Genomic DNA, 13,390 nt, shown 5'->3' with positions numbered 1-13,390 from the left:
CCCGCAAGATAACATGGGGAAACGTTGTTGAAATGGACACGTCTGATGCTTCGGCATGTGTTCCAAATGCCTTGGCTGAAGCCTGAAGCGCATGTGTGAGGTGTGGGCTCTTGGACAACAAAGTCTAATGTGTAGCCCGCTTTAGATGTGAGAGATGTATTAGGGTGTGTGTGTGTGTGTGTGGGTGTGGACCCATCAGCGCCAAAGTGTTTTGTGCATGGCATGCGTCCATTAGACCAACATAGTATATCCATGCAGTGTTCAACAAACTAGCTCTAGCTCTTTGTTTTCACCCTCCATGAGTCCACATCACATTCACTGGTCAACATCTCTCCAGAATCACTTAACCAGACCACAGAGACGAGAGCCCTAACCCAGATGGGACTTTTGGAACGGATGCGTGGTCTTAACACCTGGCTGTTCCAGGCTGGAATGTGCCAAGATGTCTGCCGATGTTTAGACAAATAACTTCTGTCTTGGCTTTTCCTGCCAGTGTGTGGGCGTCATTCTCATCACCATAGTCATGTAAGACTGGACGCATGGCACCACCTTTTCTGTGCAGTCCACAAAGCAGTGCGGCTCGAGGCGCCCTTTTCTCTTGATGTTGCGAGGCAACTGCGTAATCAGCTGTTGCTCACTTTTAGTTGCTAGGTGTCGCCAAGTCACTGTGTTAAAGAGAACAATGGCAGCTCAATTTCATCTACTGTATATATAGTCCAACGCAAACAGTTTATCATAACCTTTTAGGTACAAATAGGCCATGCAGTTGCTCAATATAATTTAATTTAATTTTATTTATACTTAGTATCTTAGTTTTCCATCCTCGGCTCTGCACTTGCTCTGCCCTTTCCCTTCCTCTATACTAAAAATAGCAGCTCTACAAGCTCACATCACATTACGATGCATTGTGAGCTTGTAGATCTACTATTTTTTTTTAATCTGCAATGCAAAAGCAGCAAGCAAAAAGCTTCACTCACATTGAGAACAATTGCTAAATGACCTGCCCTAACACACCCTGTCTGATCGGGCCCTAACGGATGTCTTAGATCTTTTTTTCATGCCGCCTTCGAGCTCTGCTGACTGTCTGTCTATATTACTCTGATTTCAAAGTGTAACTCGGTAATCTGACGTGGATGAAGTGCTGTTCCACTTGTTTGGAGTCAGTTAGGAGGTGGATTAGGCTCTCAAGACTGTCTGTGTCACCTCTGCCGTGAAGTTAATGGCAAAAATGTGACAGTCATTAACCCATTAAGACCTGGAACTGTGTCATTTTTAGATTTGAGCTAAAAAGCATTATTTTACACTTTGGGCTATTCAAAAATAGCAGATATACAAGCTCATAGCGCGGCACCGAGTGCCGCGCTATGAGCTTGTAGATCTGCTATTTTTGAAAATGTGTAAAAATGTGTGCAAATCTTTGAATATATATATTTTTAAAGCGAACATTTTTAACTCAAATCGTTGCCTCTGGGGGTCCCTGGAACAACATATTTTGATGGGGGTCCGCGGCCAAATTCATATCATTTAGGGGGTCCTTGACATGAAAAAGTTTGAGCACCACTGATATAGAAAACCTACGTTTTTCAGAAAACTGTTGGGATTTAGGAGACAGAATCGGCTTCAGGTCTCAATGGGTTAAAAGTGGCATCAAGGGGAGCTGCCTGTGTGTGTGTGTGTGTGTGTGTGTGCTTTTCATGGGTCCATGTTTAGGATTGAATAAAGGCTTGTATGTTCTCTTTCATCTCCCCATTTGTTCTCTGAAGTGTTATATATAACAATTGCAATATTGAGGAGGATACAATTTCCCCTGGTTCCAGCCAGCTTCCTAAACAGTGTGGTTAAACAACTCTTATCTCATGCTAATTCCCTTATTTCACCATTTTAGAATACATTAAATATTGTTGAAATTGTTCCTTTACACCAGTGGTTTTCAACCTTTTTTTTGCGTCAAGGACCCCCAAATTGACACATATTAGCCCAGGGACCCCCATTTGAAAAGATATGCCAGGGACTCAACCATTTATATTTCTTGGGGGTCCCATTCCACACTGTAGTATCATCATCAGTGTTCATTTAACTCTTGAGAGTGTACAAATGGTCCATTTGGTTCCATTTGTACACTCTCAGAGTTACAGACACACAAGGGTCAATTTACTATTAATTTGTCTGGGGACCCCCTGGAACCCCCTCAAGGACCACTGGTGGTCCCCGGACCACTGGTTGGTCCTGTGGAGAGAACCAGTCCAGAATCCAGTGTACAAGTAGTCTCTCAGATAGTGGATGAACTGTTGCTCTGCTCATAAATAGTGTGAGCGAGTACATTATGCCAGCCGGGTCGGTACCAAACCCAAGCCGAGAAAAGTTTCCTAAAGAAAAAAAGTGGTGATCCTGATGCTTCTTGTCAGTTTGTCCGTTTTTTTATTTTGGACTCGCCAAACACTGTTGTCATCAGATCGTTGTGTCCACCACTTTCTCCTCTGAGAAGTCATCTTGTTTGTGGAGAAAATGCTGCAGCGCCCGGAGCGAACGCTCTGCAAGCAATTACACGAGATCCACCACAGCGTCAGTAACGCAGTGAATGGAGAAGATAAACAACTCGACCAAAAAAAAAAAGAGAGGGAAGAAAAAAAAGGAAGCCGGGTGAATCTTTGATTTTTCCACAGCCTTTAGACTAGCCCATAGCTTAACCCATTGAGACCGGGAACGCATCCGTGTCAATTTAAGATTTCTTTTGGGCTATTCAAAAATAGCAGATATACAAGCTCATAGCACGGCACCGAGTGCCGCACTATGAGCTTGTAGATCTGCTATTTTTGAAAAAACGTGAAAATCTTTCAATGTATATATATTTTAAAGCGAACATTTGTAACTCAACACTTATTATTTTATTTTTTTATTTTTTACTTATGTTGCTATATATCAGTGGTTCTTACATTTTTTCATGTCAAGGACCTCCCAAAATTATATGTATTTGGCCGTGGACCCCCATCTGAAAATATTTTGTTCCAGGGACCCCCCCCCCCCAGAAGCAAAGATTTGAGTTAAAAATGTATTCAAAGATTTGCACACCTTGTCAAGATTCTTAAAAAAAAAGAAAATAGCAGATCTACAAGCTCATAGCGCGGCACTCTGTGCCGCGCTATGAGCTTGTAGATCTGCTATTTTTGAATAGCCCAAAGAAATCGAAAGATGACACACGGACGCGTTCCCGGTCTTAATGGCTTAAGAACAATCGTTGGACTGCTCTCCAGAACATTCAAACCAGATGTTCGATTCTTTTTTAAATATCTTACAGATGGGCGTTTTGTTTATTGGCTGTGCTAGAAGTTGGAATACCAGTAGCACTTAAGGCTAGGCTAGTCTGTGTGTGTGTGTGTGTGTGTGTGTGTGTGTTTTGTGTGTGCGTGTGTGTGAGTATCCAACGCCTGTGTGATCTGAAGCCAAATGTGCGCACGTGCACAAACGCCCACACTTCCTCGTGCGAACACACACACACACACACACACACACACACACACACACACACACACACACAATATCTCTGTCTGTCTCTCTCTCCCCTCACCTCTCACCACAGGAAAAAAACAAACAGTTGAATGGCTCCTAGCACAAATGCAAATGCCATTTTTTATTTCAGAGGCATGAATAAAACATGAAGAGGGGTATTCCTTCTTCCTTTTTTTTTTTTTGGTGGGTGTCAGCAGTCCAGCGCATGTCATTACCGTTTGTTTGGCGTGCGTGCGCTTTCACGAGCGGACGAAACGACCGGGAAAAAAAATCCCAATAATACCTTTTTTTTCAGCTCGGAAACGCCAAGTCCATTGCAGACTGAGGAATATTTCATTTTCACCTAATTTTTATTGAAGAAGTCAGTTTTACAGGAGGATAAACAATGACAGAACTCTTCTAATTTTCTGTGAAAAAAAACAAACGCACAAGACAAACACAAACCCCCCCTCCCAACCCTCACAAGAAAGTTAAATACAAGGTATTAAAAAGTACAGAAAAGAGGGCAAAAAGTGGAAAAGGCAAGAGAAAAAAAAAAAGACAAAAACAAAAGCAAAACCTGAGAAAAAGAAAATAAAACTCAGCCAAAAGAGTATCCGAGTAGATGACGCAGACTGAGGAATAACCCAATAACATCCGTTTTTCTTCTCTCTCTCTCTCTCTCTCTCTTCCTCCAGAATGTCAAGCCCTTCTCGTCCTCAGACAGCCTAGCGAAGGTCCAGGAGGTCGCAAGCTGGCTTTTGGAGATGAACCAGGACCTGCTGTCGGGGGCCGGCAGCGGCAGCAGGAGGAGACGGGGGCCCCCTGCGGGGGGCCCGGCGGGGCCAGGTAACGCCTCCTCCTCGGCGGCGGCCCGTGGCGCGCCCCAGCAGCAGCCGGCGGAGGAGGGCGACGAAGAGGAACACATGAACCGGGTGGTTGAGGAGGAGGAGGAGGAGCAGCAGAGGGTAAGACTAGACTCAGGTGTTGCTGTGGTTCACTCACTGGTGGTGGTCCTATGGAGCAGCGGTTCTCAACCTGTTGGTCGGGACCCCCAGGGGGGTCCCCACATGATTTTGTGGGGACCTCCTAATAAGAAAGAGCTTGTAGATTGGCTATTGTCACTATTTATCTGTGGAACCGAGTCAAACTAAATGTGATGCCTCAACTCAAATATGATTATTTTTGGGGGGTCCCCAGTTCAAATATGATTATTTGGGGGGGGGGTCGCGGCCTGAAAAGGTTGAGAACCACTGGTATGGAGGGTGATTGAGTTCAGTGTCATCATTGAGGTCAGCGCTGTCAGGATTCCCTGACGGTGCGACCATGGGTCAGACGCCTCTGGACTTGCTCCTTGCTTTGATATATATCGTATATATCTCCATATTTTGGACAAACAGTATGAGGTTTCCACTATATTATTATGTTCTTGCTCACTTAAGTACTTTTTTTTATTGTACTGCCACTTTCGTTTGAATTCATTCTTATGTGTTAGTCATATGTAATTACGTGCATTTCTGTGTCTGCGCTTGTCGTTTATAAATAAATGTGACTTGTCTTGACTTTAATATATTATTTATGTTTAGAATGTTTAGCACAATCGATGGCGGCATAAGTCCCAACAATATTTTCACTGATTGTACGTAACGTCTCTGTCAGGTGTAAACCCTCACATGTCCAAAACCTGACTGCGACGATAAGTCAAATGAAGTACTTCGGTGGATTGGTCCAGTGGTCTGCTTGCAGCAGTGGGGCTATGATCCAAGTAATACAGTATGACTTGACTCCAAGTGGCTGGCTGGCCACTTGGACGTCTGAGATCCACGTTGTTCCCATGCTGCAACGTGGATCCACATGATAAAGAGTTTTTTTATTCAAACTTTTTTGTTGTCCAAAAAAAATAAACAAATCTAAACTAGGTCTCTTCTTTAAAATAAAAAAACGGCTAGTAGTTTTAACTCATCTCTTATCATTTCTTTGGCTATTCAAAAATAGCAGATATACAAGCTCATAGCGGGGCACTCTGTGCCGCGCTATGAGCTTGTATATCTGCTATTTTTGAAAAATTTGACAATTTGTGCAAATCTTTGAATATATATATTTCATAAAGCGAACATTTGTAAAATATGTTGTTCCAGGGACCCCCAGAAGCAAAGATTTGAGTTACAATACACATGTTCGCTTTAAAAATATATATATATTCAAAGATTTGCACAAATGTTCATGATAAAAAAAGAATGCAGATTTACAAGCTCATAGCGTGGTACAGAGTAGGAATAGCCAAAAGAATGAACACAGGAAAAACGTGTCCCGGTTGCCTGAATAGTGTGTGTGACTGTGGTTTCAGCCCGAGGCCACAGAGGCGGACGGCGGCGGCGGCGGCCAGCGACCATGGGCCCCCGGCGAGTCGGGAGCCAGCAGCAACGGCCCCCAGAGACCGGAGGAGGAGGAGGAGGAGGAGGAAGAGGAGCAGGTCAGTGGCGGTCCCACCAACGAAGCCAACGGAGGAGAGAAGGGCTCCCGCTGGATGTGGGGCTCCTCGGAAACGAGGCGGACGCGAGGAGGCGGAGGAGGAGGCCGCCAACGGCTGACGGGAGCGGACGGCGAGGAGGACGAGGAGGAGGAGGAGGACGAGGAGGAGGAGAACAACAACAGCGGCAGCCAGCAGGGAGAAGAGGAGGAGGAGGAGGAGGAGGAGGTGTCTGCGGCGGCGGCGCCGGCGGTCGTGTTGGTAGTAGGGGAGGAGGAGAGGACAGAGGGAGGGGGTGGAGGCGCTCCTCCACAGGAGAGACCGAGGAGGCGGCGGGTGGTGGGGGAGGAGGGCGAGGAGGAGGACGAGGAGGAGGAGGACGACGAGGACATGGACCAAGACAGTGACGACTTTGAACACTCGGAGGAGAGTGGGAGAGAGGAGGAGGAGGAGGAAGAGGAGGAGGAGGAGGAGGAGGGCGAGGAAGGACTGCGCTCGCCTTCGCTCAGGAACAGTGTGTCTGCGCCCAACAACAACCTGGACTCTGGTTGCACGCACCAAAGCTCCCCCAACAAGAAGAAGGTAAGACCCCTCTCTACACGCACTTACCGCTGCTGCTTTCACACCTGTTTGCAATTAGGCCCCTGATTAGAGGCCATGGAAACCCCCCGTAACTCTGAGAGTGTACAAATGGAACCAAATGGACCCGTACGGGTCCATTTGGTTCCATTTGTACACTCTCAGAGTTATCTATCTATCATTTAGCTTGGGGGGACCCCAACTTTGAGAACCACTGATTTAGGGGCACGGTCACACGCACGCACGCACACACACACACACACACAAACATACACACGCTTTCAGAATGCGCCAGAATGCGTTCACTTCCATCCTATTGGAGCAAAGGAGGTGGAGCTTCTGGCGCTTTCAGTGCATCATCTGAAGAGCGACTGACCGGCCCTTTCCCACCGGATCGTAGTAACTTGGCGACGCCCCCCCTTCTGTCGCTCACGGGGAACTGCTTCGCCCCCCCTTAGTCATGCGTCACATTCCAGGAGGGCAGCACTGCCCGGCTTTCCCTGCCCGTGGTGGAAAATCATTTACGATTCTGTCCCTATCACAACTAACATAATAATTTGAACGGCGCTGAACTCGCCTCCGTCGTTGTAACGTTTTTCTGCCTAACTACTGCTGTAGTCTGTTCTCACAGACTATGCCTAAACCTAACCTTAATCCCAATAAAATGATTTGCGACACATTTTAGATAAGATAAATATGCAGCGCCGGGAGAGGGATTCGATCCCGTGGCGCTGTGATTGGTAGTCGAACGCTCAACGTTCCACACCATGGGGGGCATCTGGTAGTGGAGGGGTTTTGGGAGTTATTTAATAGACCATATTCACACCCCAGTTGCCACCCCAGTTGCCACAGCAACGCAATGTTAATGTGTGAATATGGACTATGCGGTCCGCCCATGTGAGCGGCAGTTCCCGCGTGCGTCACAGAAGGGGGTGTCGCCAAGTTATCACGATCCGGTGGGAAAAGCCCGTTGGCATCTGAAGCATGTGGAGTTCAGCGTCTGTGAACTTTGACTGGGTTTCAACCAATAGGAAAGAAGCGCTGTGGTTGATCCCACCAGGCAGGCATTTTGCTTGTAGTTTTCTTTCAGTGAACCAACCGCCCCAATGTTAAAGACGCACTGAAGTGACATTTTCGGTCATTTTATTTTGAAGGTTCAGCCCGAAACGTCGGCTCCACGACTCTAAACCAATCAGAAGGTCCCATCCCTTCAGGCTATGGGACGTTGGATCTCAATCACTTCAGCCGTGCTGGCACACGGCTAGTGTTTGTTTACAAGTGAGAGAGAGACGGCCAGTGAAGCACGTTTGCAGCTACCTGGCTTATTTCTAACCTATAATGTTTTCAGATACATATTTTAGTGTGCAGATGAAGTTTAAAATGAGTAATACACTCATCTTCAATGAGATTCAAAACGGAGTATCTCTGTAATTAAAATCAGCTGTGTTTGAAGAACGTGCAGCTATGGGAATCAAACAGGTGCATGTAATCAAGATTAATTTATATTCGTGAAGGCTGTATTATGTCATCACGCAGCACGTTTTCGTTTACAGGAAGTAATTAAGATTGGCTTTATAGGGACTTTAGATGTAATAATACACAAAAATGGTTTTTTTTCATTTTTTTGGGCATCTATTGTTAGGTATAACCATATGATGACCACGGATATGCTCTAAAAGTGTGAAAAACATATTTTTCATTTCACTACACCTTTAAAGATGCAGTGCAGTGTCATTTTCGGTCATTTTATTTTGAAGATTCAGTCTGAAACGTTGTCTCAACCTGGTCTCAACCAATCAGAAGGTCTCATCCCTTCAGGCTATGGGACGTTGGATCTCAATCACTTCAGCCGTGTGCAACAGGGCTAGTGTTTGTTTACAAGTGAGAGAGAGACGACCAGTGAAGCACGTTTGCTACTACGTGGCTTATTTCTAACCTATAATGTTTTCAGATACATATTTTAGTGTGCAGATTAAGTTTAAAATGAGTAATACACCGTCTGGACGTCATCTTGAATGAGATTCAAAACGAAGTAGCTCTGTAATTAAAATCAGCTGTGTTTGAAGAACGTGCAGCTATGGAAATCAGGTGCATGTCATCAAGAGTAATTTATATTCATGAAAGTTGTGTTATGTCATCACGCAGCACGTTTTCGTGTACAGGAAGTAATTGAGATTGGCTTTTTATGGACTTTTGATAGAAAATACAAAAAAAATGCATGTTTTCAATTATTTTGGCATCTATTGTTAGGTATGCCCATATGATGACCACGGATATGCTCTAAAAGTGTGAAAAATGTGTCAATTTCTCTATGCACTTACATGCATAAAATGTCAAACTGCCTCAAAAGCATCATAAAAAAGACCAAATCTAAAACATAACAGACAAACATCTAAAAAAAACAATATGTATGATGTGCCCGCAAGACAACATGGGGAAATGGACTGGTTCTGAAGCCTCAGGATGCGTTGGATGCAACACTTCTGATGCTGATGTGTGACCGTGCTCTTAATCACGCTTAAAGGTCTCCAGGAGGGACATATTGATTCAGGTTTTGGACTTTATAATGGATGTCTCTCACCTATGAGTTACTGAGGGCGACGGCAAAGGAAATCAGTCAAACCAGAGCTGAATACAGGACCATACCAGCCTTTTTGACATGTGTCAATTATACTTCGACAGGATTTCATTCCTCAAAACATTTTTTTTTCTCCCGTTATTGAGATATATATCGGCCTATTTATGAATAGATTGTTATTGAAGTATGACGCCTCTCAAAACATTATCTTAAACACCTCATAATAACAGGAAACCATTGTCAATACTTTTACTTCTACTCCACTACATCTCAGAGGAGGATATTGTACTTTTACTCCACTACAATCATTTGAAAACTTTAGTTACTTTGCAGATTTAGATTAATATTACAAAACATACATTAACCACTTCAGCCCTCTATGTATATTTCGTCCATTTGAAAATAGCCGATCTACAAGCTCACAAGCTTGTAGATCTGCTATTTTCAAAATATTTTATTTTGAACTTGTGAAATTGGACATTCTGCACAATGAGCACCTTTACTTTGGTACTTTAAGTACATTTTGATACCAATACTTTTGTACTTTTACTCAAGTGAATTTTTTTTGTTTGCTTCAGCCTTACTGTGGTCCCGAGGAGCCGTGTGTGTGTGGAATGAATGGACCGGCAGATGTGTGGGGGCCTCAGATAGCTCTAATCAGTACCAGCACAATTCCACAGCTGTTATCACAGTCTGCCAGTGCACACCTTCCTCAAGAACACACCGGTTGCTAAGGTTATACATAATATGTATATTTAAGCTGGGAGCTCCCTCTAGTGACTTTAAGAAGTTACTACACCATGATTCCATAAAAGGTAATGGTCTAGTAGCTGATGATAATAGTGATGCTGTGTGCGAACTACCGGAGGCCAAGTTGAGCCAACTTAATTTAAGTTGGTATAACGTTGTGTTTAGGCATTATGCTAGACTCTAGCGGCTTAGAGATTGATTGATTGATTGAATACTTTATTAGTCAAACATGTAAACGGCACGTGGTACAGTCAGTACAGTCATGCATGCCAAGATAAAATAAAGTCAGAGTTTGACCAGAATGGAACAGAGCCTTCATTAGTATCATTGGCAACACCTGTGAATTTCTTCACAATATGGCTGCTGTGCATAGAGCCTATTAGCTTCACTCACGCTTGCAGGAGAAGGGCAAAAGGGAGAGCCAATCAATAGAGAAGTGTCTTCAAAGGACAGTTCTGTCCTGAAGGGTGTTGTGTTCCACATCCTCCCTGGTGGGAATACCGTTTCAGGGGCAAAGTGACAAAAAATCTTCACTTATCAAGTGCAGCAGTTGCTTAGGGATTTGTCTTAAGTGACATTTGAGTACAATGACTTGAGAGAAAGCTCACTAGCATTTGGGTGTATGTGTGTGTGACCACCACCCATCACAGAGAGTGCAGCTGCAGACCAAATCTCTGAAAATCTAAAAATCTTTAGTAGTTGTTGTTGGGGTATTATTGGCCAAGTGCATTTTTCACACCCAGGAATTTGTCCTCAGCATTTAACTTATCCTATTTAAGTTTTTGATTTGAGCTAAAAAGCATTATTTTACACTTTGGCTATTCAAAAATAGCAGATATACAAGCTGTATATCTGCTATTTTTGAAAAATCGTGAAAATGTGTGCAAATCTTTAAATGTATATATTCTTTTAAAGAAAACATTTTTTAACTCAAATCGTTGCTTCTTGGGGGATCCCTGGAACAATATTTTGAGATGAGGGTCCGCGGCCAAATACATATACATTTTGGGGGTCCTTGACATGAAAAAGTTGGAGCACCACCGATATGGAAACATTATTTTTTTCAGAAAACTGTTAAGATTTAGAAGACATTTTGTAGAATGGGCCTCAGGTCTTAATGGGTTCATTTTCTCACATCTCCTTGGCTCTTAGTTTTTTCGCCTTACATTTTGAAAACAAAACAAAAACAACCACAAACCTGAATCTTGCTTTGTTTCCTGTCTAAATACCCTGCAATACCATCTTACACAAAATATAAAGCTTTGCATTAAAAAATCACATTGACATAAAAAAAAAATATTTAAGCACAAAACAATCTTTTGTTAGTTTTTTTAGTCAATGTCATGCAATCCATTCAGCGGACACATAACCCCGTGTCATATCTCTGCCATATCAACTGTACATCTGTCATGCTGTCTGCGCACGTCGCGATCCCATTGTGAAAATATTACAAGAAACATTTATCTCTCTTTCGTGTATCGTCATCATATGTCCAGCTTTGTGTCGTGTAGCCATGTCCTCGTCTCAGGTCCCACTCTGAAGAGGCCCTCCTCTGAAGGTGGTCTATGTAGGGGACAAGCGGTGATGATGTGGTTGGCAGTCTGCTCAGGCTCCCCGCACTCACATGCTGCACTGTCTGTTAGGCCCCACTTCTTCATAGGTGCTTTGAAGCAGCCAACCCCGGTGCGTAGGCGGTTCAGGAGGGTCCATTGCCGGCGAGGTAGGTCTTCTCCTTCAGCGCCATCTCCAGGGTCCCGGATATAGTGGTGTATGCGTGTCTGTCCTGCCGACTCCCACTCCTGCTTCCATGCCGCCGACAGCCAGGCTTTAGTTGACAGGTCCTCCGGGATGGAAGTGAGCATCTCTTGGGCCGCCAAGTTGTATGGGTGGCGGGACTTGAGTCTGCTTGGAGGTGTTGCCATGGTTGTGGTGTCATGGAGGAGGTGCCAATCGTGTTCCTGGGCTTTCCTTGCTAGGGCGAGGGTGGCAGCCTCTCGCCGTAGGCTGGCTGGCGCAATTCCTGCTAGGACTGGCAGGTAGGACACAGGGGTGGGTTTCAGGCAGCCAGTTATGATCCTCAGGGCGTTGTTAATGGCCGCATCCACCTTCTTGGTGTGTGGGCTTCTGCTCCATGTTGGGGCACAGTACTCTGCAGCAGGAAAGACGAGGGCTTGTGTGGAGATACGTAGTACCTTTGCGGAGGCACCCCAGGTCGTACCAGCGAGGCGACGGATGAGTGAGACCCTTGAGGAAACATTTATAGCATAGTAGCACTCAGCCAGATTCTCGCCTACGTGTACAATTTATGGACGCCTTTTATAGCACCTGTGAAAACTCCAACAATGCCCGAGCCGTGGCCAACAGATTGCCAACACAGTGGGCATGAGGACCACCGTGACTGGAGACTATTAAAACGCCAGCCTATTTGCATAGTGCATGACATTTTCGACGAGGCACAGGCAGGGTTTGGTTGCCAGGTCCTGCTGCATGGCTGCTTGCTGACCTGTCTGCCCAGTAACGCCACTAATGTGCTGGCTTTCTGAAGACATTGGTTTCTATTTAGAGTGTTTAACGGCTAATGGACCGGTCCTTACGTCAGTGGCGGTAGCTGATGGGAGAGATGGCTCATGAGTTTGTCACCTGCCTTCACTTGTCACTGTGACCACCGACACGTGTGCGTGTGTGTGTGTGTGTGTGTGTGTGTGTGTGTGTGTGTGTGTGTGTGTGTGTGTGTGTGTGTGTGTGTGTGTGTGTGTGTGTGTGTGTGTGTGTGTGTGTGTGTGTGTGTGTGTGTGTGTGTGTGTGTGTGTGTGTGTGTGTGTGTGCGCGTGCGTGCGTGTACAGTCAGACACAAGTAGTGGCCAAATGTTGTGGAATATGGCCAAATGTATCTACACAGTGTGCTGTAGTTAAATTGTGATCCTCAAATACGTTTTTTGACCGATTTCTGATTTCTAAATAGATGTTGTTGTTTGTTGCTGAAACAATTCGACCCTCTGATATTTTACTTTTTTTGTGCACGTTAATTGAATTAGACCTAATCAAAAAGTGAATCATTTTCATAACAAGAATGTGTAGGGGTGCAACTGTTAATCAAACTACCGGTAATTGATTTAATGATTATTAAAAAAGAAAATCAAGTTTCATGAAATGAAAAAAATGTTTTTCTTTTCTTTTTTACTATAATGTTTTTAACACTTTGCCAAAATACTGAAAACAGTGATTGAAAATAGTCACTATTTTTGTGCGACACCGTCGTACGATAATATATAAAATAGAGTTAAGTTGCTATTAGATTATAAAAACATCTATTAGAATTTGCTAAGGAAATAATGGATAGTTGCAGCTCCAGTGTGTCTCTCCGTTTGTCTCCACACATGTGACTACAGCGTCAGCCTGTGATATTGGAATGTCATTACATTATAGCCTGGGGGTCTACCAGGGTACGTCTATTCATTAGACGGGGACCCTGGGAACAGTTATAGGTGCTCCTGTTACACACACACACACACATTATCCATGGGAGC

The 13,390-nt window shown here is 44.4% G+C and overlaps 1 protein-coding gene across 1 annotated transcript in view; it reads left to right on the top strand.

Moving 5' to 3' along the window:
* The window catches only part of fbxw7 (F-box and WD repeat domain containing 7), a 265,796-nt gene that overhangs the window by 105,989 nt on the left and 146,417 nt on the right, over positions 1-13,390 (top strand). Inside the window, exons 3-4 of the mRNA XM_084084724.1 lie at positions 4,185-4,454; positions 5,834-6,538. Coding sequence (XP_083940850.1) covers positions 4,254-4,454; positions 5,834-6,538 — 906 coding nt within the window. The 5' untranslated portion in view covers positions 4,185-4,253. The remainder of the gene's footprint in view (positions 1-4,184; positions 4,455-5,833; positions 6,539-13,390) is intronic.

The sequence above is a fragment of the Gymnoscopelus microlampas genome (assembly GCF_963454915.1).
Source record: "Gymnoscopelus microlampas genome assembly, chromosome: 2".
NCBI lineage: Eukaryota > Metazoa > Chordata > Actinopteri > Myctophiformes > Myctophidae > Gymnoscopelus > Gymnoscopelus microlampas.
This window is presented reverse-complemented; position numbering and strand designations above follow the sequence as displayed.